General features: G+C 51.2%; 2 protein-coding genes across 2 annotated transcripts; both read left to right on the top strand.

Moving 5' to 3' along the window:
* Nucleotides 1–1079: 1079 nt before the first annotated feature.
* On the top strand, nucleotides 1080–9289 carry CENPM (centromere protein M). Its single transcript, XM_063155903.1, has 6 exons — nucleotides 1080–1159; nucleotides 1326–1405; nucleotides 3973–4071; nucleotides 5104–5183; nucleotides 6193–6284; nucleotides 7026–9289. The coding sequence occupies exons 1-6, from the start codon at nucleotides 1103–1105 to the stop codon at nucleotides 7149–7151; spliced, it is 534 nt and encodes a 177-aa protein (XP_063011973.1). The 5' UTR covers nucleotides 1080–1102; the 3' UTR covers nucleotides 7152–9289.
* A 10636-nt stretch (nucleotides 9290–19925) lies between these two features.
* LOC134418055 (tumor necrosis factor receptor superfamily member 13C-like) lies at nucleotides 19926–25086 on the top strand. The gene is made up of 3 exons (XM_063155902.1): nucleotides 19926–20104; nucleotides 20517–20678; nucleotides 22260–25086. The coding sequence occupies exons 1-3, from the start codon at nucleotides 19960–19962 to the stop codon at nucleotides 22571–22573; spliced, it is 621 nt and encodes a 206-aa protein (XP_063011972.1). The 5' UTR covers nucleotides 19926–19959; the 3' UTR covers nucleotides 22574–25086.
* The last annotated feature ends 539 nt before the right edge of the window (nucleotides 25087–25625 follow it).

Genomic DNA, 25625 nt, shown 5'->3' with positions numbered 1-25625 from the left:
AAGCGGTAGGATAAGTTGCTCCAGGGGTGGTTTCCACTGGATTTTAGGAAACATTACTGCACTGTTGGTGGTCAGGAAGTGGAACAAGATGCCCAAGTGTGTGTTGGAGTTACCATCCCTGAAGTGTTTGAAAAGCTGTGGCAGGTGGGGACATGGCTGTTTTGAACATTACAGGGTTGGGTTAATGGTTGGACTTGATGATCTTAGAAGTCTTCTCAATCTAATGATTCTACGATTCCATGTATTAGTTCACATTATAAATTGGAATGTAAGGAGGCCTTTTTTTTTTTGTCTTTTTTCAGTCTTGAGTAAACAAAGGGGCAACAGCTCATGGCAAGGGCCATGGAGCAGCGCAGCCCTGGAAATAAGGGCTCTGCTTCTCAGAAGCTAAAGGCTGTTCATGATCCCCCCGCACCGCCAAGGCAAGGCCAGTGTCCTCCCCTCAGCATCCCTCCAGTACTGCCTGTGGGTGCCTCAGGCCCAGCTGATCCCTGGGATATCTGGATGCCACAGGAACAGTGCTGCTTCGCAGGGTTTAATGGTGGTCTGTCAGACCTTGTGGTGCTCAGAGGGGCCCCAGGCTGTACCCGTGCATCACTGCAGTCCACAACCTCCTCGTGAGGGAGAGTGCATGTGCAGGCGCTGGGCTCTCTGGCAACCAATGCAAAGACCCAGGACAATGGCCTGAAGCAGTGTCAGGGGAGATTTAGGTTGGATATTAGAAAAAGTTTCTTCACCCCGACGGTGGTCGTCCACAGCAACAGGCTCCCAGGGAAGTGGTCCCAGCATCCAGCCTGACAGAGCTCAAGAAGCGTTCGGACGACGCTGTCAGGCACATGCTGTGACCGCTGGGGCTCCTGGGGCCCGTGTTGTGACCCCTGTGCAGGGCCAGGGGGTGGACGCGACGGTCCCCGCCTGCCCCTCCCGAGCCGGGCCAGCCCGTGAGGCGATCGCCGCCAGCCCCGCAGCGCCCCCTGCCGCCCGCCGGGAACGGCGCCCGCCCCGCCCCGCAGGCCCCGCCGCCCACGTCGGCGCAAGGCGGAGCGCGGCCGCCGCCGTTTGAATTCCGGCGGGCGGGCAGGAGGCGCCGTCTCCCGCGCCGATGGCGGTGCTGCGGCCCTTCGACAAACTCCCGCAGCTCAACTCCGGCGTCCTCCTGGTAGGTCCGGCGGTGGCCCCGCCGTCCCTTGCCCTTCCCTCTTCCCGGCGCGGCCCCGCCGTGGGCCCGCCCGCCCCGTGCCCCCGCCGTGTCGGGCCCGGCCCGACCCCGCGCGGGGTTTGCCTGTCCGGGGCCGGTGTGCAGTGTGCTCTCGCTGTGCCCGCAGCTCGTGGGCTCGGACGAGGCGCTGCAGCGGCAGCTGGCGGAGGCGATCCTGCAGGAGAAGAAGGACTTCAACATCAGCATGTGAGTGCTGGCGAGCGGGACGCGCCGGCTGCGGCTCCGGGCCCGTACGGGACCCGCTGGCACCTGGTCCAAGAGGCGCAAACCAGCGGCTGTGACGCGAATTCACGGAAAGCTTCCGCTTCAGATTCCCGATGCACCGAAATTGGTTAAAAGCGCGGGTTCCGTCCGCGTGGCAGGAGTCGGAGCGGTAGAGCGCACGGTTCAGAGAGCGACTTCGCTCTTGCGAACGCTAGAGAGCACCAGTGCCCAGATGTGAGCGCATCTGCGGCGGGCAAACCCCTCTGTCCTCAGGGCAGGCACTTTGGGCATGCTTGGGAACGGAACGGGGGGCGGGGGGAAGCATTTCCCACGTTCATGTTCACGGTGCACATACCCTTGCCTTTTGCATGTTGCACAAATATTTCATTACTAAATTGGAAAGGTGTGAGAGCAGCACATTTTTTCCCCCGCCTGAGAGACAGAAATTAAACATCCTGGGACAAAATGGGACAGGTACAATGCTTGCAAGTACTTGCAGGAGAGCAAGTGTTTCTGAAAGATGTCCATTGCTTTGAATGCTCCTTGTAGCTGTTTTCTGGTTTGTATGCACACATGTGCGTTTCCTTCTCAAGCTATAAAGATGCACTTGAAATTTCAGCTTTAGCCGCATGACATGTCCTGTCTTAAAAGCTTGATTAACTAACTTTTTACAATAAAATGTCCTTGACAGCTCTTTTACCAAGACCAAATGAGTTTAGTCAGCTCTTCAGAAGGTGTTTGTGTTATTTCTCTGCTATAATCCATGGCTATGCAGTAAAAGCAATCCAGGCTAATGTTCTGCTGGCTAATTAGAGTGACTGTAGTGCTCTGATTGTGGCATCTTGGATCTCTGTGCTAACTAATAGTAAATGAATTACCCCATTTTCTTTGTGAAACCTGCAGCCTCTGCTGAGCTGTGGAGTGCCATAACTAGATGGCTGCTGGGTAACTGCCCAAAGGCACAGAATCGTGTGCTCGTGCTACAGAGCAAGGTACAGCCTTTGTAAATATTGCTAGGAAAGCAAAGCCAGTGGAGTTCTTTCCCCCACTGAGTTGCTTTGGGATTGTGCACATTACAAACAAATACAGTATCTAATCTGACAGCTCTACCTGTCAGGTACAGCTGTTGGGTGAAGAGTTACAGGGCTTGGGTTCTTTGTGTCTCTTATTGCTGGGTATGGGGGAAAAGGCTTCTGCAGTGCATATCTGGAGACTGCTGTCATCATCTAGTCATGTTGGTTTAAATATAACAGAATTCCAAACAATGCAGTGCTTTTTCTCGGTCACTTTTATCTTCTCCCCCAAGGAGATCTGATACTTTCATCGAAGAGTCTCCCTAAATTTTACCTTAAATTAATAAGCTGCTTTTTGTTTCAATTAATAAGCAGTGTGTCTTTCAAGCTCACTTTGCTCATCTCTTGTGTTAGTTTCAGAGTATTTTTGTTAAATCATATCTCCCATAAATAGAAGAAACAAAACACCTTTATTTGGAGACTAGCAAACAAAACTACAAACTAGGTAGGATTAATAGAAAGGAATGTGTGCCATGGTCTGTGGCCGCTGGAGAAAACTGTTAAGTCCTTGAGACTGAATTGCTAGAAGTAATATTCCCAAAGAAGACCAGAATCAATGTTTCTCTGGCTTCCAGAGAGGAAATGGGTTGTGAGAGTGACTGAACTTATGGGTTGCTTGTTTGCCCAGTTTAAATAAAGGCGATCTTCCAAAAATGCAGTGCTGATAATGTTCTTCTCTGTGGAAGATCCAGTTATGTACTGCTGAAACCTTTTTTGGTAGAGTTTTTGGTTGGTTGGTATGCTTGTTTGTTTTTTGTTGTTGTTAGTTGTTTGTGGGTTTTTGGCTTTTTTAGTGGGCAGAGATGCAAAAATCCCCACCCTTGTTAGCTCTAATTAGCAGTTGTAGTACTGTGTAGAAGGATGCCTGAACTAACCTAGTAGCTTCTGACATAGCAAAAGGGTTAAAAGGGAGGGTAATGATATAATAGAAGCTCTTTTTGAGTTATAACTTCATCTATAAAGCTGCTCTAGTGACAAATTTGTGGTTTAAGGTTCTTCTGTACCTGGAAACGCTGCCTCTCCTGTGTGAGCATATGAGCAGTATCTCTGGAATGTGACAGAAAAACATTGATGCATTTGAAACAACTGAAACCTGGCAGGAAAATATTCCAATAAAGAATTGGGGTTTGCTTTGTTAGAAAGGATTCTTTGTAACAATTAAATGAAATGACTTGCCATAGAGATCTGCATGGAGAAAATGTTTCTGTGAGTCTTGTTATGCTCTAATAAGCGTCCCATTATAACCAGCCTTGTCTAGCAATTACCATTGTGCCTGTCAGCAACTGTGAGTGGGCCCAAGATATGAGAGTACCACTTAAACAATCACAGTGCCTCTTCAGTGCCCACGGATTCAGTAATTAGCAGGCTTCTTGCTAACTTGCTACAGGGTGAACTGCAGAGGTTGTGTGATTATGGGTGAGTGGGTACTGTCTTGCCAAGCTAGTTGGTTAAACTGGCAAATTTGTTATCTTGCAGTCACCTTGCTACATCCCTCCCCTTACCTTCAGAGAGGGATCATCTTCGACCCAGGATAGATCTGGTTGTGTTTATGATCGACATCAAGAGCAAGTACAGGTAAGCGAAGGGCAAAAAGGTGAGAGGGGGGACTAATATTCTTTCTTGGTTTGATGGCTAAATCTGCATTTTTACTGTATTGGAGTTGCTGAATAGTGGGTTTCAAACCCAAGATTTGCTGTGGTGGAAGAACTCAGTAATGTATACAGTGGCTTTTTGGCCTCCAGCAGTGGATTAGAACTGAACTGCTCTGTCCAATAACATGCCTGTTGTGCACTAAGTTGCCATAGCAGAGAAGGCAGAATTTATTTCTGGATCTGGATGTGTGACAATACAAACTGAGCTTTGGAAAGATGCTGTCTGTAGAATTAGATGGAAGTGCTGGTGGTGCTGTGAAGTTCTATAACATGCAGAAGTCTGATGTGCACTGGGCAGTGCTGCCCAACAACCAGCTGTGTCTGTGTCCTCAGTTCACTGACACTCCTGGTCAAGTGGGATCAGCACTATGGATATCTCTAGGCAAAAGAGAAAGGTCTGCAGGGATTGATCCCTTTTCTATCATCTTGTTCTCAACTTTGTAGAAATGATACTCGTTTCCCCAGGCCACAAGTAAAGACTTGCTAAGGCACAGAAGTCAGCATTTTATTGCTTACTTAACTTGTGACTGATGATCCTGGGCTCTCATTTACCAAAAATGACAGGCCCAGCTGCATACTTAGAGCACAGATGGTGCTGCAGAAATGTGTGGGCAAGCGCTTCCTGAAAGAGCCGAAGTGGTGCTGAAGTTTCATTGGATATTAATGAATTCAGATGCTTAGTGTCTGTAAATCATGGAGGACACTGTTCAAACTAACTCTAACTGTTGAGTCTTGAGTAGAAAGGATATGTTATGGGTTATTAAACAGCTGTGGGTATTACAGAGGTCTCTGATGTCATGCTTTTAGCATAAAGCAGAACTTTGCGAGCTCACAAATCAGCAGATGTTAACATCATTGTTTTTCTAATTGTTCTTCTGAAAAATATTCCTGTTATCCTTATGCTGCACTGATTTAACCTCCCTGTCCAACTGGATTGCCTGTACTTTTCTGACAGCTTGAAGAATGTTGAAACTTCCCTGGCTTATGTGGATGCCCGCTTCTTCCTGGGGAAAGTGTGCTTTCTTGTCACTGGGGGTAGGTATGGCACCTCTTCCTCCTCTTCAAGCAGCACAGCTCTCTTGGTTTGCTTAAAACAGGGCTCTGACTTAACTTGAAACAAACTAAAGGAATCCAGTGGCTTTGTTGCAACTTTGTTTAAATTATTTCTGAACTCCTCTGCCTTTTTTATTATTTTCCTAGGTACAACATGGTTCTCTCATGCTCACTTGCTCTCTCCTTTTTGTTTTTGTCAGTCAGATCTCTCTTCTCTGTTCCTAATCCCTGAATATGATTTGTGTTACTGGGTTTTTTTGTGTGTGTGTGTGTGGCACTCCAGAAGTCTGTTCTATCTGCTCTTGCAGATCTGTCTTAATGATAGTCCTAATGAGCAGTGAGAAGCATATGATACTGTGGTAATAAAGTCAATCTAAATGGATGAGCTACAAAACTATCAAGTATAGTCTCAATATAGTATCCCTGCTGTGTACTGAGGCCATGTTGTGCCTCTAATCTTTCTGTCTCTCAGTGCTTTCCTGTGTACCCTCCCTGCTTCAGCTCTGAGGAACTGGAGGGGCCAGACTGTACTGCTCAGTGTTGGAATATAGATGCTGTGTCCCTGGAGTTTGGGGGTCAGGAGGCCTAATTCTGAAGTAGAGCAGTCTTAGCATTGTCTTGTGTTATGGCTCTCTTGATGAAGTGAATTCCTTGGAGACCAGACCACTCTGATACCAAATGAGTCGGGAGGACTTTTTTGTGAGTGAGTGGAAGCTGATGGTGTGCTGATCCCTTATGCAGTGTTAATGTTACATGAAGAATGATGTGGTACTATTCCTGCTGTTAGTATTATGAAAGACTTCTGTGCTAATTCCATTTCAAATCTTGTACCATTCTGTTTGCACTGCTCACTGTTGCCTTACCTTCTATTATGCTCTCAAAATTAGCTCAATCCAATCCTCAGCTCTGGCTTGTTCTGTGGATGTGGAATTTCCTAAAACTTTTCTTTGCTGATTATGAGTCTTGTAATGTGGGAAAATGTTTTTTTTAGTTGGCAGGGTGAATGCTTGCAGCATTGAGACGAATGCTGTCTGTAAATTAGGAGAAACCTACTGCAGCCCTGTGCTATTCTGTGAGCTGGAGGTAAGGTGCTTATTTGACATCTCAAGGGATTTCTGAATTCCACTGCTCTGTGATTGTTAGAAACATTATATTAGCAATAAATACATGTAACAATAAATACATGTGCTGCTGGCCTTCATAAGTGTCAGAGACCAGACTCTGTCTACAAGAACAGCAGAGGTTCAGGAGTCTGCCTGTCCTTGAAATGAGTCTTCTAGTAATTTGGTCCTTCCTGTACAACTTCAAAACTTCACAAAGCCAAGCCTAAGCTAACAAAAACCATCTCTGATATGCAAAGCATTGGTACACTTGTTCCTTGCTGCATTTTCTCTTCCTGGGAGCTCCTCAGCTGTTATTTGCCGTGTGACCCCTTTGCCCATGTAATGTTTTGTGTCAGCCAAACTTTGTGGCTTCTCTGACGATTTTGCCATCTGATATCCCACTCTTTCCAATTACCTGCATGGTCTAAAAAGCTGGAGGGAGAGTTGGCATTCAGCAGCAGCACAGTTCACTTTTCTGTGTACTTGTCCCTGCATGCTCACAGTTTCCCTACCAGCAGGTAGAATCTGTGCCTTTGGCAAGCCCTTCAGCATTCTACCTGGCAACACTGTACCTTCCTTAACGTTAGGGAAGTAAATGGGCCTGTTTGGGGTTTTCTGCAGCTAGCCACTTGATGCCTGCTCTGGTTCATTCTTTTGTCAAAGCTTACCGTTGCTTTTCTTCTTTTGTATTGATTAAATAATATCTCCATTTTGTTTCCAGTTGGAAGGCGTTCGAGCTGCTACTGCTCAACGACTTGTGCGGATGTTAAGGATCTGTGCTGGTCTCGTACCGGGAGTTTCTGCCTTGTCCTTTGTCTCGCTGATGAGGAAGTCTGATGATGATTAGCTTCTCATTGTGATACTTCACACACATTCATCAGGTTTTTTTTCACGTCAGGCATTCAAGCTGCTGCAGTTGGAATCACATTGGGAAGCTTTTTTTGAGTGACTTGTCATGACCACTCATCCAGAACTGTTCCTAGTTGCTCACCTCTCAATAAAAGTTTGATTCCTATTCCGTGGATAACAGATAGGGAGGGCAGTTTGAATTGGGGATTCTGATCCATTATTACATCTGAATCCCATTTCATGATCAAGTTTGAGTTTTTTCCACTTGGCCAGTGGCTACATGTTCTTCTGAGAGAATATTAGAAGAACAGGCTGCTGTCTCCAAAGTAGCAGAGAAGAGGCTGCAGGTTCCTTCTTTCAATTGAAATGCAGCACCTTAGTCTAATGTGAAATCTTGCTGCCAGGTTTTGTCTGTCCACCAAGAGAAGAATGGGGAAGGAAGGCTGGCCTGCAGCTTCTAGATAGACTGCACTTGCCAGTTAATGATCCAGCTGTGTGAGCATCTGCCCAGCAAAGGACTCACTATTTCCATGTCTGGTTCCTAATTGGGAAGGAAGGGACTAAAGATAAACAGCCTAGCACTTTAGCTTTCTTTTAGATCCTCAAAGAAAAAGACTCCACCTGTCAAGCCCAAAGAGAGCCCCAGTAGTGCAGCCTCTGGGGCTGACCAGAGGTGAAACCCAGCAGCCAGGGCCACAGCAGCACACAGAAAACAGGTTGTCTCAGCTGGTTTGGCATATGCTGTGTATAATTCCTTTACTACAGGTTCTGACCAGCTGTAAGTTGTGCCTTGTGCTTACTGCAAGTCACTGAGGTTTGAGAGTTCTAATTTAATAAAGCAAGTGATATGTAATAGTTGTATGCTCTTTATTAGCCATGTGGCATGGGCTCTAAACCCTGCAAATGCTTGCCCTGTCAGGCTGGTCCTTTCTGATAACTCCAACTCCCATTTAGTTGTCTTGCTGCCCTCATGGTTTCAACCATGTGGTGGTGGCAAAAGCTTTTCAAATAGAGCCCTTTCTGTTCATTGAGTTGAGCCACCTGCCAGAATACAGTGCTTTTGGAAACGCTGGGATGTTTCTTACCCAGAAATGAAGTCTAGAGAGAATGTGTTAAGCTCCCCTCTGCTTTAATTTATTTAATCCCTAATAGTCTGCTTTAATGTTCCTAGGTGCAGAGCTCTAGCTGTGTGCACTGTTTCGGTTAGCTTGTTTCTGACATCTGTCTGTGAGCAGGAAAAGCAGAAAGCAGCACTGCAGGCTTAATCAGCTGTGAGTGTTGGCAGTCTTTGCAAAGACAGCTCAGCAAGGCACAAAGCCTGTATCCTTGCTCAGAGGACACACAAATCCCAGCTCCAGTTGTATTGTTGCTCATGGGGGAGGGCTAGGGTGTTTGTCAGCTGAAACAAAAGGAGCTAAACCATTCAGCTGTGTTATGATGCCCAAAAGGGCTGGACTCTGGCTAAAACCCAAAGGAGAAAGACATGTGCAAACTGTCGTAGCTGTGTAAGAAGGATTGGAAGCTTAATGGGCATGCCCTACTTTCAGCTAGCTTTGCCATCCTGAAGGTACTAACCAGGACTTGGCCACCAGAGAGGGGAAAATCATGCTGAGAAACAAGTTTCTGTGTTGGTTATGCTGTCTCAGCCCTGCTCTTGCTTTGAGTCCCTCAAAATAAAGGAGACCATGGCTTAGAATAGGCTGGTTTCGATTTGCTCTCGATGTGCAGGTGCAGTCTGTGGGAGGAAAGGAAGGGAAGTGGCATAAAATGAGCCACTCTTTTGTGTCCTCTGCAACTCCTATAAGGCAAGGAGACTTTTCCATATCCTAGGTTGCTCTCCAATTCAGTCTAATAACAGATGGACTCAGGTTAAATCCCTTTGGCCTCAAGAGTAATTTCACTGTGCTTTTTTTAACTAGTGAAAATGAAACCTTTTTTGGTCCACCCAGAATGCTTTGGAGTAATGCACATGTGCTACTGTCCACTCCTGCACCTTCAACAGGGTTTTTTTTCCATTGTTGTGTTTCAGATGTGGTATTTCTTTCCTTCTACTACTTTCAAAGAAGAAAGATGCTGGTTTTGCTTCCTACAGGTGGCTGAATCTCAACTGGTACAAAATAAAATCTAGTTCCTTAAGAGCAGCATCTTGCTTCACCTTGGGGCAAATATTTTTCTTACTCTTAGGAGAAAGTATTTACTAGAACTGGCAGGGGAAGCGGAGCGTATCTAAGAATATGACACTGTGTCTCAAGTCCATCATGTTTTACAACCCAAAGTAGTTGGGACACATCTAAAGCTACATCTTCAACTAAGTAAATACCTCTAGGAGCTGTCAGCTATTAGTTTAGACAGGCCATAACACTGCCCTTACTACCAGAGGAGACAAGGCAACTGAGGATATCTTTCATCTGCATGGAGTAGCCAGGGCTAATGTTTGATAAAGGTCTTGTGAAAACTGGGATCAGAGGCGTGGAAGGCCTGAAGCTGAGTTAAGGCTAGTTACTCAGGTTCTGTTGTGTTCAAACCTCCTGAAAGAGCTTGCCAAGCTGACTGAAATCTAAACTAACAGAAACATTTTGAAGTTACTTGCTTTCTCTTCTCTCTTGCTTCAGTTCCCTATCCCTGTGGAGATTTTCAAAGAGGAATCCCCCTCTCTGTGGTGAAAGTGCCTGTAAGCTTTGTTGGTTTGACTGTTTCAGTTTGTGGATGTGTCTCTGTCAGTTAAGTCATCAAAATCAGAATAAAAGCAGTTTAATTGGTATAGAAGAGCTCATACCAGTTGCACTGGTGTAAGCTTTGGCTTCACAGTGCTTTTTTGGGGGGGATGGAACTAAATGAGGTGGTAATATGGTCTCCTCTGCTATGGCAAGTTAAACCCACAGGACTTCATTTTCAATCCAGTCCCTTGAAGGAGATTTTGCATCCTCAGCCTGCTAGCTGAACAGTTCACAGAGGTGATCTGAGAGAGATTTTGGCACAAATCAGTTTGCTTGGCATTACCTGGTGGGATTACAGCTCTCTGCTGTGCCAGGTTTTCTAAGACTAACTCTGCTGCACCAGCAGTTAAACACGATAAAACATGATATGTTCAGTCTATACCAATGGGAGAGAAAGCCTGCACACTGAAATAGCACCTGTAGTAAAAGATCTCTGTATTCCTGGAATAAAGATCAGAGATAAATCCAACCCAGGGGATGTATCTGTCCCTTCCAAACCTTGAAACTGGTGCTAGAGTTTTAGATTCAAGGCCACCTCTGATATTTGCTTTTGGAACTCGTTAGAACTGGATGTCCTGCTTGCCAAGACCTGTAGTTTGAAGGGAGTGGCTGGCTTAGGTCAGCAGTGGTGCTTAGCAGCTGTGCTCGAGCTGCAAGAGCTCCTTGGTTGCTCTCATCATGACCACTGTTCACAGCAGCGGTGCACAAGAGGGGACTCCTGCTCTGCTGCCTGGAGCTGACTGCCAGAGCTGTGGCAGAGGTGAGCTCTGCTCCGCTGCCAAAAGCAAAGAAGAGGCTTTTTCATGTGGGGTTTTTAACTTGTCTTGATTTTGCAGGAGCCCTGACTGGTTTCCAGCTGCTCTGTTTCCATTCAGCTGGCCCAGATCCCCTGGCAGTCCCCTCTGCACTCTGAGTGTTCTCCACTCCCCATCCTAAGCCGGTGTGCAGTGTTGCTGTGGGCTGCTGAACCACGGCCACTTTCCATTCAGTGGCCAGCTGTCCTTCCCTGGTGGGGAAAAGTGATTTATATGCAAGAGAAGGCAAGAGCTGGTACAGCCCAGAGGCAGGAGCCAAAACCACTGGATTTGTTTCACTTCTGTGGCTGATTTCTTGCATTCCCCTGGGCACGTGAGTGAAAACTCACTGTGCCTTGAGTGAAAATTTACTGTGCCTCACTTGCTCTGCTTCTACAGCAGGATCTGCCTCCACTGGGGGTGTGTAAGGAGGCCAAATTGACATTACTCTGGAGTTGCAAATCTGGCATTGAGTGGAAACCGGAAAAAAAGGTGGAATTCCGAAAAAACCCTATTTTTTTCTTCTTTAGCAGGGTTTGACTTTTACCCAAGTTCTCTGAGGGAGGGTTTGGTGGGGCCTGCTGGTTGGGCACCTCCTGAGATCAGCTGGTTTTGTGCTGCCTACATGCCTGACTCCATTGCAGGGAGGCTACCTGAAACTGGCTGCAATCCTTCTCAGAGGGCATTACAGCATGGTTAGGTTTTGGTGTGAACTGGAACGAAACCACCCTCTGAAATGCTGAAATTCCCTGCACAGTTCAAGTATCCTTGAATTGGCCAGCGGGGAAATCAAAGTCTCTGGATCTGTTCCTCGCTGTTAAATATTAATACGGCACGGCGATGCCAGGCAGAAGGGCATCCCCTCGGGTCAGCTCCGTGCAGGAGGGGCTGTCTTGGCTGTGAAGAGCCGAGAGGTCGGGCACGGGGGACTCTGGAGTGACGCGCCTCGCTCAGACTCCCTGGCAGCTGAGCAGCGCGGGCTCCCAGCCCGTGCTGGGCCACGTTTCCTTTGCCACGGGCTCTTCCGCAGGAGCCGCCACGTGCTGCCGTGTCGCATCCCTCGTTCCCCGGAGCTCGCCGTGTGCCGGGCGCTTTGAGAGGAGCCGGGCAAGGCACGGCGCCCCTGTGCCCCGCCCCGCCGCCTCCTGTGCCGGGGGAGGCAGCGGTGTGTGACAGCGAGCCCGTGCTGTACATCCGTGCAGGCAGCCTCCCCGCCGGCCCAGGTGCGGCTGCGGGCTGGGTACCACAGCCCCGTGGGCTCTGCGTGTCACGGGAGGGAGCACCGAGCTGGGGCAAGGACAAAAACAACGAGAGAGAACACCTCCCCTTGGGAAACACGGCCCTGGTGTGCCGGTCTGCTCTAGCCTCCGGATCCCAACACCCTCTTGGCACTAGGACAAGCTGTGCCAGGGCCAGCTGAAGCACCTGTGCTCAGGCATGCTGGAAAAAACTAAAAGCCCAGCCAGCATAAAAAAAGCTGCTAAGGAGGCTTTTCCCATTTTATGTCAGTAAGGAGTATTGCTTTTCTGTTTTCCCATGAAAGCTCTCTGGTCCTGCTATGTGGTCACCGTGCAGTGACAGGGTGACAGTGCCATGTTGTGACTGGGCTTGCCTTGCTCCTGCCCTGTGCTCGGACTGTTGGAACACCTTGGGTGTTTGTTGAGGGATGGCAGTCCTTGGGGGACTATTGTCTGCACTGGTCAGCTCAAAGCTCTCCTGAACCTCTGTGCTGGCCACTCTCCTCGTTTTGACAGCAGCATTGGCATTGCCCCCGTGTGAATATTCAGCTTTTTCCCCCCACTCCTGTTTCTTTTGCTTGCTCTTCCAGAGATCACAGACATGAAGCCAGGGCTGCATTTGCCTCAGCTGAGTAACAACCTGTGGCTCGTGTAGTGGTGGAGTATCTCTCTTTAAAGAGGGGTGCCAGAATCAACTAATTAATCCTCATTCCCCTGTGGGACTGAGGGGTGACTCAGTGCCTCGTGCTGTTGTGCTGAACAGCAGAGGATCAAAGGCATTGGAGCTGGGGAAGGCCTGGGATAGCAGTGTCACAGGCACCTGTGAAGGCTCAATCTTGTGCACTTATCTCCAGGACTTTTTTTAGCCCTGCAGGGAATTGAAAACTCTGCAGCCTTAGAGACAAGGCTGGAGCTGCCCTCACCTTGCTCCAGAGGAAGTGTTTTCACTACCTCAGGTTGCCTTTTTACCTTTTCATTGCAGCCCCACTTGGCCACCCTGAGCAATTCTCCCTCCTGACCTACAGGTCCCTCACTGCTCACACTGTATCTGTCTGGGTGAAGGGGAGGCTTAGGCACTGCTGACATCGAGCTGTGGTGGTGATGCACGTCCCTCTTGGGCATTGTGACCCCCAGCACGCTGCACGCCAGGCTGTGCCAGCATGGCTTGGCAGCCCTGAAGAAGTGCAAACAAACCCCTACACCTGGCCTTGGGCTGCCCTGGCACCCATCATGCTGCTGTGTGAGCTGCTCGCAGGGAAGGCAAGGGGAGCTGCTTGCACGCAGATGTTGTGTAATACAGACCTAGTTCAAACACAAGTTTGCAGGTTGGGAAGCCTTTGCCCAGTCTAGGGGGAAGAGGAGGACCCTCTGGGACAAGGGCTGCTGCACTGCATCTTCTGCTCTGTGTTATAAAGAGATGAAACATGAAGCGTGTGCTTTCTTCCAAACCTGGGTCTTACCCAGGCTGCATGTGGAGCATCACCTGTGAGAGTCCCCCTGAGTGTGCATCAGCTGTGGTTTGCCTGAGCTCAGCCACTGCATGGGACTAATACATAGTGATGGTGTCCTATAAATTATATAGTTGGCATGTTCACCATCTGCTCTGCACTGAAAGCTGACTGTGATTGAGATCTTCCCCACTTCCCAGAGCCTGACTCTTGCCAAGCTTGAAATGTGTGTGTGTATCTCCTGTAAGTGGTTCTGATTGAATCAGGTAAAGAGGGAATTTTTTAAGCAGGCTGCAATGTTCCCTGCGCCCAAAGTGAGAGCTGAAGCAGCGGCCAACATCCCATTATAAGGCTATGAGTAAAACTGAGTCTGATTTCATGTTAATTAGGTTCTAAAGGGACTGAATCTTGATTGCAGTGGTCATATCAAAGATTTAAAATAGTAATGCAAAAAGCAAAGGAAACCCCACAGTGATTCATATAAGAAGGGGAAATAAAGACAGTCATGGAGGAAGAAGGAGTTTGAGGGGGCCTGAATTGCTCTGCTGCCCAAAAGCAGGAGGGGATTTGAATCAGATTATCCTCATTAGATGTCTCTTTAAAGCATCATCAAACTGATGAATGGTCTGGGGGAGAGCTTGCAGGCATGGTGGCTGTGATTATCACCAGGGATTTGCAGTCCTAGTTATCTAGCTTAGAGACAAGATTATTAGGGGGTATAAAGCTGTTCCTGCCCTCAGCCTCTAATGTGCATTTTCAGGCTGGGTGATGGGAAACGCTGAGTTGCTGCACAGCCCCTCGGAAGCCTGCCTGCATCCTCTGGTGGTCTAGCCCTCTGCAGGGCTGGCCAGGAGATCTTCCAAACAGCCTTCCCTGGGCACTGTGGCAAAGGGCACCAGCTCCCTTACAGGTGCTTACACTGTGAATGAAGTGTGGAAGGGATCTTGGGAGGGGGGATTTTATTCGTCTGCCTTGGCAGAACCGTTTGCTCCCCACAGCATCTCCCTTCTTGTGACAGCCTGTGCCAAAGCAACTCATCCTTCCTCCAGCTAAAGCCTTGAAGCCACAAAGGCTCAGAAGCTGGTGTGGCTGATATAGAGGGAATGCCTGTGAGCTGTGAGGAGGGCTCTCCCCTTGAAAGGGAATCAATGGAGATTGCCCACAGGTTCCTTGGAGTTCATCCTCAGGGGTGGTGGATATGGCACAGGGCTGCTGGCAGTCACTCTCCACCTCCTCAGCCCTGCAGCTGCAGCAGCTTTTCATCCTCCCCTTTATCTCCTTCCCTACTCTGCGTGTTGCACTCCTGTTTCTTCTCTGACTTTGGCAGGATGGCCAAGGCATTGTGCCCAGGTGCCAGCCAGGAGAGGAGGTGCACAGCCAAATCCACCTGTCAGTTCTCTTGTAACATTGCATCCATAATACACGTGTGGAAATTCATAGCATTACTCTGCACTCAAGCCTGTACAAATAAAATCACTCTGGCCTTTTTACAGCAGGCTGAACCTAAAGGTCTGTGGGAAGCTGGAGGATATTGTAGAGGTGCTGGGGCAAGTGTGGCTTTGGTTTTTGGCTCTGGGGTCATCTGCTGGAGGTTCATGCCTTGAGAGTAAGTGCTGGGGCTTCCCACTATGAGTACTGGGGAGATTTCTGCTTCAGCATAAAGGATGCCTGACCTGGCTGAACCCACCTGTGGTTTTTCCTGTGAAAAACCTGAGGTTTTGTTCTGTGGCAGCACATCACCCTCAGCCACTGGTTTCTGTTTTGGTGCTGGAGGTGCTGCCTGGCCTTGTCAAGGCACGTGAACGCTCCCTATGAACAGCCACAGGACAAACTTGGGGGCCACTTGTCCCCCGTTCCCAGTTGCCCAAGGGAGACAGAGCAAGATGCCACTTCTCCTCAGGATGGGAGTGGGGGCAGCATCCCTGCTGCAAGGCAGAGTGGGCAGGGAGTTTGAGTACTGTTTGTTCACATTCAGGCAGAAGAGCCAGGCTCAGCTAATGCTGTGTTGCTCATGGTGAGGGACGGGGGAGGGCTTGCAAGAGCCAGGGCAGTGCCAGGGACCCAAACCTCACTGAGTCCCCCCCACACTCTGCAGAGCAGCAAAAGCAGCCAGTACAGCAGCTGGAAACACCCCTCACTCCTCCCCACCAGGGGACATCAAGGGCTCAGCCCCTCCAGGGCTGGATCAGACAAGGGAGGTTTTTCCCATTTCCTCTGTGCTGCTGTGTCCCTCTTGGGCTCTATGGATCAGGGAGGGGGAATGGGCAGAGGGAGTTTGAGCTCAGGAAGGAATGACGCACCCTTCTGTAACCCCAGAGGATTCTTCAACAGGCAGCCCACTGAGAAGGCTAATTTGGGTGTTCAGCATTATCAAGGTCCCTTTGCAGAGAGGGGCAAGGACACCTTTTTTTTTCAGCCTTGCAGACAAGCAGAGCTCCAGGGACATATAAATAAGGAGCAGGGAGACAAATTCCACTCAACAGGATGGGGCACTGCCCCACACCAAACACCCCGTGCAGGTGGCTGAGCAGTGTCACAAATGCCCTTGACAGGAAGCACCTACAGAGGAATCTGAGATTTAGAGTTACTGTGAATCTCTTGAAAGCTTTGGTTTCCCATATTATTCCTAAAATCTTCCCAGATTTTGTCCCTAAGCCCATCTGGCTTCAGGAAGGATCCCAGTGGATCCCGAGGAGAAGGTTTATGCTAGAGCTGTGAGAAATCTGCTCCTAATAGCCATAGTGGTACTTTTTGGGAAGGGATGTTTCCCACCAGCCAGCAAAGGAGTGTTGGGAAAGGGTGCTGGGATGAGGTGCTGAATGGGCTTTGGGGATTGGCTCCAGCCAAGGCATTCTACTGGACCATCTGAACGGGGTGCAGGTGTCAGGCTGTGCCAAGATGTTCCCGGAGCGCTGGGTGCATCCTGTCAGAGGTTTGTCCTGAGGTAACTGGGTCTGCTCAGTAAACACCTCACAGCTTCTCTGATCGACAAGCCTTTGGGTTTCCGGTGTGCACAAGCACAAGGTGAACTTTCGGGGGATATTTTCTGCTGCACGCGGTTTTGCAAGTGCGTGCGTGAGTCACTTCACCTCCCCCTGACACCAGAGGAACTGCTCACACGAGTCCAGTCACTCATGTGTGCATGAACCCTCACAGGCCACTGCCAGCCCTCCATGCTCCTGGAGCACCAGCCCTGCCCTGTCCCCCACCTGTCCCAGGGATCTCAGCTGACCTTAGCCAAAGGCAGCCCTCCAGGTGTGGGATGGGAGCAAACGGCACTGGAAATCAAACTGTCTGACTCTGAGATGAAGACGTAATCCTTGAATCGCTCATTTGATATCTTTTCTGGTTTATTTGTTTAATAAAAGGACTTAGCCAGAGACCCAGGCTCCCGGGGTTTACATTTCTCTGCAGAGGAGATAAGAAAAGCGCATTTCCTTATCCAGTGAGTCATTTTTTCTGCTCTTTAATTATGCATTTGTGCGATTATCAAGCGTATTCAGCTCTGAGATGCAAACAGCTCAAACTACTCACCAAGCTTTAACTTTTGCTATTCCAAAAGCGATCAACCACAGTTACGAAGGGTAGGGGAGGCAAAGATGGGGGAGACGAAAAGGGGGACAACTGATGCCCAGAACCCGGGCCGTGCTTGTGAACAGGCCCACCTGTGAGTGCTGCTGGGGCACTCAGCACTGGTTTTCTCCTTGAGTAAGCATTATCATGTGTAATTTCAAACATATCTTCTTGGCCCAGGAGGAGGTGGACAAGCCAGGACGAGGGCAGGGCAGGGAAGACCTGTAGAGCCTGATAAAGAGGGATGAGAAAATGGGGGGGAATAGGGTAATGTCAGTGGCAGCAACGAGGCTGCAACCTCCTTCCATGTAACAGGACCTGGGAGCGCTTCATTCTCAGGAGGTCATGACAGCTGCCATCCCTGGGCTCCTCACCATCAGTTTGAAACTTCAAGTTTTCTTTCCATGTCCTGAAATGGGATCTGTCGGCCCCTGAGCTTTGATGTAAATCTTGCCCTCCATGTTGAAAGCACTGTGTAGGTTACTTGGTTTGGGCTTTCCCCAGTGTGCATGTTTGACTGGGCTCACAGAGTTAATCTGTAAGTGTGGTACAGCAGATGCTGGGAACCACTTCTCACCCCGCACTTTAAGCCAAGCAGGGAGGAGAGACAGGAGGAAGGGGGACACGGTGACAGTCCTGTGGTGGGACCCACAGAAATAGGGGCTGAGGGTCCCTGAGAGATGATTGACATGGGGGAAGTACAGTGGGGGCATTTGAGAGGTGAGGAAAACTGGGATGATGGAGAAGCATACCTCTGGGAAAAGGAGACTAGCTGATGGAAACACCCCAGGGCAAGAGGAACAGCAAAGCCTTTGGAGCAGGGAGGTGGTTTGGGGATAGGTATCCTGACAGAGCACCAGAAGTTTTGTGGGGATCCTCTGCCTACATGCATGTCCTCAGCCCCACCAGCCCACAAGGCAAGGTATTTTCTTTGCCCTGGACCCTAACTTGCACTTCTGAGAGCTGCCTACTGGGGACAGTGAAGATTCCAGGTGCCCTCTCCTTGCCAGGTCTCTCCTCTGTGGAGCTCAGATGTGTACTGGAGTGAGCCTTGGCTTTTATTTATCCCCCCTGCTGTGGGTCATGGCTCTGCATCACAGCTTTCCATCCCTTCCCACTGCTGGACACTTGACTCTCCAACTCCCTGCAGCCCAGTCCTGGTCCTCACCTGGGGTGTGTGGGAGGCAGAGGGTCAGCTGCAGTGGGAAATGGAGAGATGTGCTGCTGCTTGACCCAGCTCCCCCAGGAGGTACAAGCCAGGCAGAGCCTGCTCATGGCAAGCATCGAGGCAGAGGCTGCTGAGCTCTCTGTGCCCTTTGTGCCTCAGGGCTGTGCCGGGAGAGGGAAGTGCTTGGCATGCCCCCACTCGACTGGGGAGTTTTATTTTGACTAAGGCGGAGTGGGAATAACTGAGCCACAGGCACAAGAATGGCCAGCCTCTCACAGCTCCTCTGGCAGCCATTGCTGCTGGCATGGCACAGGGGTGAGGAATCAAGCGCCTGGACACACTGGCTGGAAGGGGAATCATGGCAGGTTTGGAGCTGGTGGGCAGTGACCAGTTTTTTTTGGGGGGACTTTGGCTTGCCTGGAGCCTTACAGTGCCCATGGTGGGGCTGAGACTGTGTTGGGGCTGCTTTGACATTGCTATGATGCAAACTATCCCCTGGAAATGCCAGTGGCAGGGAGGGAGATGTGCTGTAGGGCAGCTCCTCCCCTGCAGGGCATGGGGTGCCAAAGAACTGCACTTGGGCTGAGATGTAGCATGGGGAGCTGGTGACTGCATCCTGCTCAGAACTTCAGGAGGTGGGATGTGGAGCCTGTGGGCTCAGCTTGTCCAACAGTCACCTTGAGCCAGAGCACCCTTTAGATTTTTCCTTCTCCCCTCCCAGCCTTGATCAGTGGGCAGTAAAGGCCTTACTAGAAGGAGTCCAGATGCTGTAGCTGCTGGAAGGACATGACTCCAGCAGCAAAACCCTATTAGGGATCTCCTGGGTAAGGCAGGTCACCAGTGTTGCTTCCCTCAGCTGAGAGCCAGCAAAAAACTCTGGCTGGCCTCTTTCTTTCCTATGGAGTGAAGAAAAAGAGTATGTGACTTTTGTTCAGTAGGAAAGGAAGAGATCCACCTACAGCACTTAAATCCATCTCTTTGGGTCTCAAGCATCAGGCTTTGATGTGTGGGTGTTGGTGGCAGAACAGTTCACCTGCTCCTGATCAGGAGTACCCGAGATTATTAAAGGGTTTTTTTAGTCCCTTCTAATGGTTTGAGGACCAGGCTTGCTTGGTGTGACCTGCTTTGCCCATGCCCTGCACATTTACTGAGCAGAACCAGATTTGAACCCTAAAGAATGAGAATGGCTGAGGAGCCACAGGTCTAGGTCTGCGTCGGAGAGGATGGGGAGAGCAAGGTGATGGACAGCACAGTCAGTAGGGGTGGAGAACACACAACAGCTGGCCTGATTGCAGAGCAGTCACTGGCAGGATGTGTCCTCGGGGCAGTGGGAGCTTTTAAAAGGGGAAACATCAGTGCCCTTTCACTCTTTTCTCCTCTGGTCCTTTGCATTTTCAATCCAAGCCAGATCTGTGCCCCTGGGATGGAGTCTTGTAAATATCTGTGCAAAGGAAAGTCTCCTGTAGACACTGGAGGGGGCTTTTCAGTGTAAGCAAGGGAGGGGGCAGGCTGGGGGACATGCCTGGGCTGGGGGCAGCACGCAGGTGGGCAGGGGAGGAGGGAGGATCAAGGAGGTCAGGCTGGGACACAATACCCCTGGGTACGAGGCTCAGGCACACAGGGGGCAGCGGGGATTTCGGCAGCATATTTTGGAGGAGAGGGGTAGTTTGAGGGCACATTGCAAAGGCAGGCAGGGGTAGGGCTTGGTTGCTTGCTCTCCTCCTCCCTGGTGAAGATCCGCCCCAGGCCAAGCACAGCGATTGCGAGCCCCAAGGGAGACGACGCGGCTTGACAGACTGTATCTCCCTCTGCCACGGGGCCTGGGGCGCTGCGATTTCACACTCCGGCGGCCCTATCGCTGCTACGCCATGCAAGAGCTGGGCTCTCGCTCCCACTCTGCCATGTCCTCATCAGGAAAAGCTGCCATTGCCCCCTCCTGCCTCTCCTCCGAGTGCTTCGACTCCCTGACCAAGTCGTGCATCAAGTGCTCCGACCTGTTCCAGGACAACACAAGTAAGAGGACAAGGGCAGCTGCAGTCTGAGCTCCCCAGGGCGGGGTGGTGGTGGGCCAAGGAGGCTGGGGGCACCCCAGGGGTGGGCAGGTGTCAGGCACCTTCTCCTGAGGATGGCCATGGAGGTGGCAATGCAGAATGGAGCCCCACCTTCACCAAAAGCAGAGGGGAAGAGGGCAGCCAGTTCCAGTGAGAGGAACATGGTGTAGGGAGAAGTTGGATGATCCACGCTAGCGATCTCATCAAGCAGGGGGATATTTTGTTGCTGGTGGCAGGTGGGTCACACAGTTAAGTGCCACACCTCTTCCCTGCGACCGCAGCTGGCAGGCCAGCCAGCCAGGTGAAAAATGCTGCTGCCCTCCTTCCTCCTTCAGCTTTGCCCCTCCTGACACTGCCGGCATCTCACCCCACAGCAGAGCCTACCCTGGCACCCACCCTGAGCAGCACCTTCCTGATCTTCGGGGTCCCGGTGCTGGTGGGGCTCATCCTGGTTGTGGCTGCCGTCTGTGTCTTCCTGGCCTGTAAGGAGGGAAAGCAGAGGAGAAAGAGGAAGGCAGCAGATGAAGAGGACAAAGGTAGGAGACCTGTTCATCTTCCTCTCCCTCTCACAACACCCTGAGGACCCTGGGGTAGGTGGGATCACTTACTGCTGGCTCCACTGAGGCACAGCCCAGGCTAGCTCCTCCACCTCAATATCAGCTCCACAGGCATCCCATGGCATTTTGGGGCATCTGAATCATTGCCTGAGTGACAGTGTCCCGCATTCCCTGGGAACCTATGCATGTACCTGACTGCCAGTGCAACCCTGCTGAGCCACCCCTCCCTTTGCTGGATCTCCCTGTGCCTTTGTTTGCTTAAAGCATGCCCTGGCACCATGCCCTCTCCACAGGGAACACCTATGGGGCACTGGTAAGTAGGAGCTTTGTGAGCTCACTGGTGAGAGCCCTCTCCCCCACTAGCCAGAGGAACATGGATGGAGTGGGAGTAGTGGGGGCAGTGGTGGACACCTGGGGATGGCTCCAGAGGCAGCCTCTCCCTGTGGCACTGCAGTGGGGCTCCCATGTGGACCACCCAGCTTCCTTCTTGTGCTTGAGATGCCCAGCATCCTCCAACATGCATCCCAAAGACCCCAGTGGGATGTCAAGGCCAGCCCCGTTGACAGTACACTGCAGCACTGCACAGGGTTATCTGGTGCATCAAAATTAGGGCTGGCTTTCAAGGAATGGGGCTGAGCCTTTCCTAGCAGGGTACTTCCAGGAGAGTAAGGCCACAGTGCTCCATGACGGCCCATTTTGTTGGGGTGGCTCTTTCCTCCGTTGGCGGCCCCTGCACTGGCACTGATTCAGCCTTGAACAATCTTCTCCAAAGTGGTCTTGCCTGGCTTCACCCCTCCCCATTCCCAAGGAGGGGGTATGGCTGCCCAGGACCCCCAAGAGGGGCTGCCACATAGGGATGCTGGCATTCACCACTGCCCTACAGCCTGGGGTGTGTCCGCAGTGGGGCAGCTGGTCCTTGTGCCCGGGCTTGCCTGCACCCTTCTGGCACTGCCGGATGGTGACTCAGAGCAGGGGGACATTACCCGGGGCCTTTGTGCTCTGCGACAGCCCGTGACGCACATGCCTAGGAAAAATACCAAAAGCGAAAGAGAAGGGAGAAATCCAGCAGTGAGAGAGATCTGGCCACTGTGGAGAGTGTTGGAGGCACTACTCAGTCTCCTGTTGCCTATCCTGGTCCACATCCCCCATGTCCCCCAAGGCTGCACCACAGCAGGCCCAGCACTGCGGCACTGGATGTGTGGGAAGTGGCAGGAGGCTTGGGGCTGGAGGCACACGCCTGCGTTCAAAGTGTGTAAACAAGTCTATTTTTAAGTGGGAGGCAGTCGGGGAGGGCGAGCTGCCATGGGCTGGGCTCCTCTGCTGCCAGCAGGGTTGAGAGAGAGGACTCGAAGTGGAAGTGCAAGTTTCGGCCCTTCCCTCTTGCATTTTAGGGGGGGGAAAGCCCATAAGCAGGAGAAATTCTGCAGCAAGAGATGTGGGAACCTTGCAGACTCCTCCTGTTCCAGATCCATCTTCTCCCCTAGGGGCAGCACCATCTGCCTGGGACCTGCCTGACCCCACTCCATGAGCCCAGTAACCCCTTTTCTTGTCCCTTCCCAGAAAACATAGAGACCGCCAGCCCCCTGCCCAGCCAGGACTCTGCCATGCCAGAGGGAGATGGAGCCCTGAACCCAGCCCCATGCCTGCATCTTGCTGGGAGCCTGAAGATGCTGGGGCCACCCAGGAAAGCCAGGGCAAAGCAGGGGCCGTGCTGCCAGGGCGATGCTGATGGTGACATCGTTCTGCTCTCGGCCGTGTACCCCCGGCCTGAGGAATGCAGCCACAGCTTCCCGCTGCCCGCCACTGAGCTGGGAGCCACAGCGCTGGTCACCACCAAAACCACCCAGAACTGTGCCAGAGAGGAGACAGTCTGAGGGCAAGGGCAATGCAGCTGGAGTGCTCTGGCCAATCCCTGTGGACACTGACTGTCTGTTCCCGGGACAAGTGAAGCCTTCCATGCCTTTGAGCTCTGTGAGGACTAAGATCAGCCTTTTAAGATGACTGTCATTTTTGTGCTGAGTCCCAAGTTACACCTGTAAATGCTGGCAGAAGCCAAAGTGGATCATGCTGAGATACAATGAACTGTTGACAGCTGCCATGGCTGAGCCATTGGAAGGTGGCAGAGACACAACCTGTGAGGATGGAGTGTGGCAGGGACTACTGTGCCATTTCCAAGACAGCCATTGTGCCTGGACAGGTCTCCTGCTGGATGGGTAATTGCTGGGAACATGGGGCTGGAACACCAGAAACTGCAGGGGAAATGGAAGCAGGGAGTTACTTTAGGACCAAATTCCACACAGCAGTAGCTCAATTTTTGCTGACCTCAATAAAAGGACACCTCAGGCCATACGAAGCAAGACACACTCGGCATCTACTCCATTCACAGTGCTGCCACCCTCTCTTCTGCACTCTGTGATACTCAGGTCTTCCCACCCTCTGGGCTCTCTCACATGGTGGCAGGCATCCACTGGCAGTCATGGGAACCCCTCCACAACCCTGGGGTTAGGAAAAAAGTTCATCTTCCCAAGCAGTGAAGAGGGGAAAAAATCTGTCCTTGCTCTGACCTGTAGTCCCTGAAGTTAGGGAGGACCAGGGGCAGGCAGTGGTGACAGCTAGTCCAGAGGAGCTCCCTGAATGTGTCATTACAGCCCCAGACAACCGTCACTCCAGCTCACTGTCGCCGCAGAAATACCGTGTGTCACTTGGGATGGATGCTTCCACACTGCACAAAAGCAGTCAGGGAGTGATGTGAGCGTAGGCAGGATGGCTTAATGTATGACAGTGTCCTTGAGGCTTTGCCTGTGCGCCAGAGCTGGCCGGCGCTGCTGATCCCAGGCATTTCCCCGTAGGTGGGTTTCTTCACCCGCCTGTAAGTGGCTTTATGGCACGGGAAGGGCTCTGTTTGGGAAATGAACTCGTTAGTGTGGGATTGCTGATTCTGAGTAATTACAGCAGCTGATGCCCACTGGCTGAACAGAGACTCTGGTTGGGTGAGGAGCCCCTGGAGAAGGTGATTAGTCACTTAGAAGTGCTTTGAGGGTTTTTTTACATGAAGCACCATCTCTGGGTCTGCTCTTCCTTAGATGAGGTGGCTTCCTCGTCCGGGAGGTTTTGGACGCTGAACAGAGCTGGACAAGCAAGGTGTGGGGGCACTGACACCAGGCACGAATGGGCCACCAAGTGCCATATTCCCAGTAGGGTCAGCTGGAGGCACTGTGTGGAGGGGATATCCCTCTGATGATGGGAAGGTGACTCCCTGCCCAAGCCTGAGTTCTCTCTGGGGCTGCAGGACAGATGCTACTGTTGAAGGGGGACCACTTCTGTTCTCCCCTTTCTGCACTACTGCCAGACTCACGGCATCTGTCCCATACGGGCAACCACAGGCACTGCCACAGGTGCCAAGGCCAAAATTACTCACCACAATTCCTCTCCCAGATCTTAACAGACTGGCAGAGGTGAACCCTCATCTGACCGAGGCTCTGCATGATCCAGGGTGGGATGGATCCCCATCTCAGCCTTGGGGCTGAGGATGGCGGATGAGGTGGTCCACGTGCCCAGTGACTCTCTCCTGGGGCTCCAGACACCTGTGGCAGAAACTGGGGGCTCAAAGGCTGGTGTCCCAGCTACCCACACCAGCCATGCTGCCCTTTGCAGAGGAGCTACTGCCACGGCATGGATCAGACATCTCCTCATCCTCATCCTCATCTCCTCATCCATGCTCCGCACCCAACCGTGTGAAGTAACTTCAAACAACCTTTGTGTATCTGGAGCAGGGAAAAGAGCCGAAGCCAGCTTGGGAGATGTTTCGTCACTAGAAGGACTAGATTGGTCACTAGAGGACTGCTTCTGGGAGACAGAGCAACCTGTTTCAGGGGAGATGGGGGTGATACAGAAATGGAGCAGAACTGTCAGGAGCCACCTCCACTTCCTTCCCAGTGTCAGCAGCAGCCCAGCCCTGTGGATGCACTGCCCACCCCAGATGATCTGGGAATTTGAAAAAGAAACACCTATATAAATCCTATTGAAAAAGCTCCTCTTTCTACTCAGGTAAGGACTTCTGTTCTCATTTCTGCTGGAGCTTAAGCCCTATGGACATCTCCCTGTCTGGGATCCCCATGGCATTTGCAGCACACAGAGTGGCAATTGGATCCACACTGTATTCCTCAACCAGTGAGTGCCCCTTGGATCTCCTCTCTGTTATGGCATGTGAGGATTCCCTGCATCATGTCTGCCCCACTGCCAGCTGTGGTGGGGCAGGGGTCCCCTTCTGCCCAGTCTGCCCAGGAGGGATCTGTAACCTGCTCTGTGCGCTTCTCCATCCTTACATACAGGGCAGAGGGTTGTCCATTTTGTCTGCATGGAAAGCCAAGGGAATAGAGATTAACAATATGGCAGTGAAAATTAAAGAATAAAGTGAATACATTGTCAATGCATGCTCAGAGGTCTGATTGGGGTCCCCATTTTCCTGGCTTTAGGGGTCTCCAGCATGAGAGGTCCTTGGGGTACAGCAGGGATTTGAGTTGAAGAGGCTTCCCTGGCAGTGGCTTTATCAACACATTCCCTATCCATGGCCACCTGCATGGCCAGGAACCAGCCAAACCTGGCCACTTGCCTTTCCTCACAGCCATGCCAGGAGCTGGCCATTAGGACAAGGACTGGGGAAAGTCTTTTATTTGGGGGGTGGGGTGGGGATGTTGCCTATCTTTGACTTTCCAGAGCAATTTCTCACTTCCCTCTGTGAGGCAGGAGCTGTGCTTCCTCCTCAGCCTGGCACTCACCCCAGTGCCCGCACAACTGCCTTGAAAGGCTGGTGAAGCTGGGCTTCAGCTGGCTGCACACAGGGGCATGGGGCTTCAGAGGGAGCCAGGGGAAAGTCTGAGGAAACCCCTGGGCAAGAGAAAGTAATTGAGGCTAAAACCCTCCTCA

Source organism: Melospiza melodia, chromosome 4 (genome assembly GCF_035770615.1).
Source record: "Melospiza melodia melodia isolate bMelMel2 chromosome 4, bMelMel2.pri, whole genome shotgun sequence".
NCBI classification, from domain to species: Eukaryota; Metazoa; Chordata; class Aves; order Passeriformes; family Passerellidae; genus Melospiza; species Melospiza melodia.
This window is presented reverse-complemented; position numbering and strand designations above follow the sequence as displayed.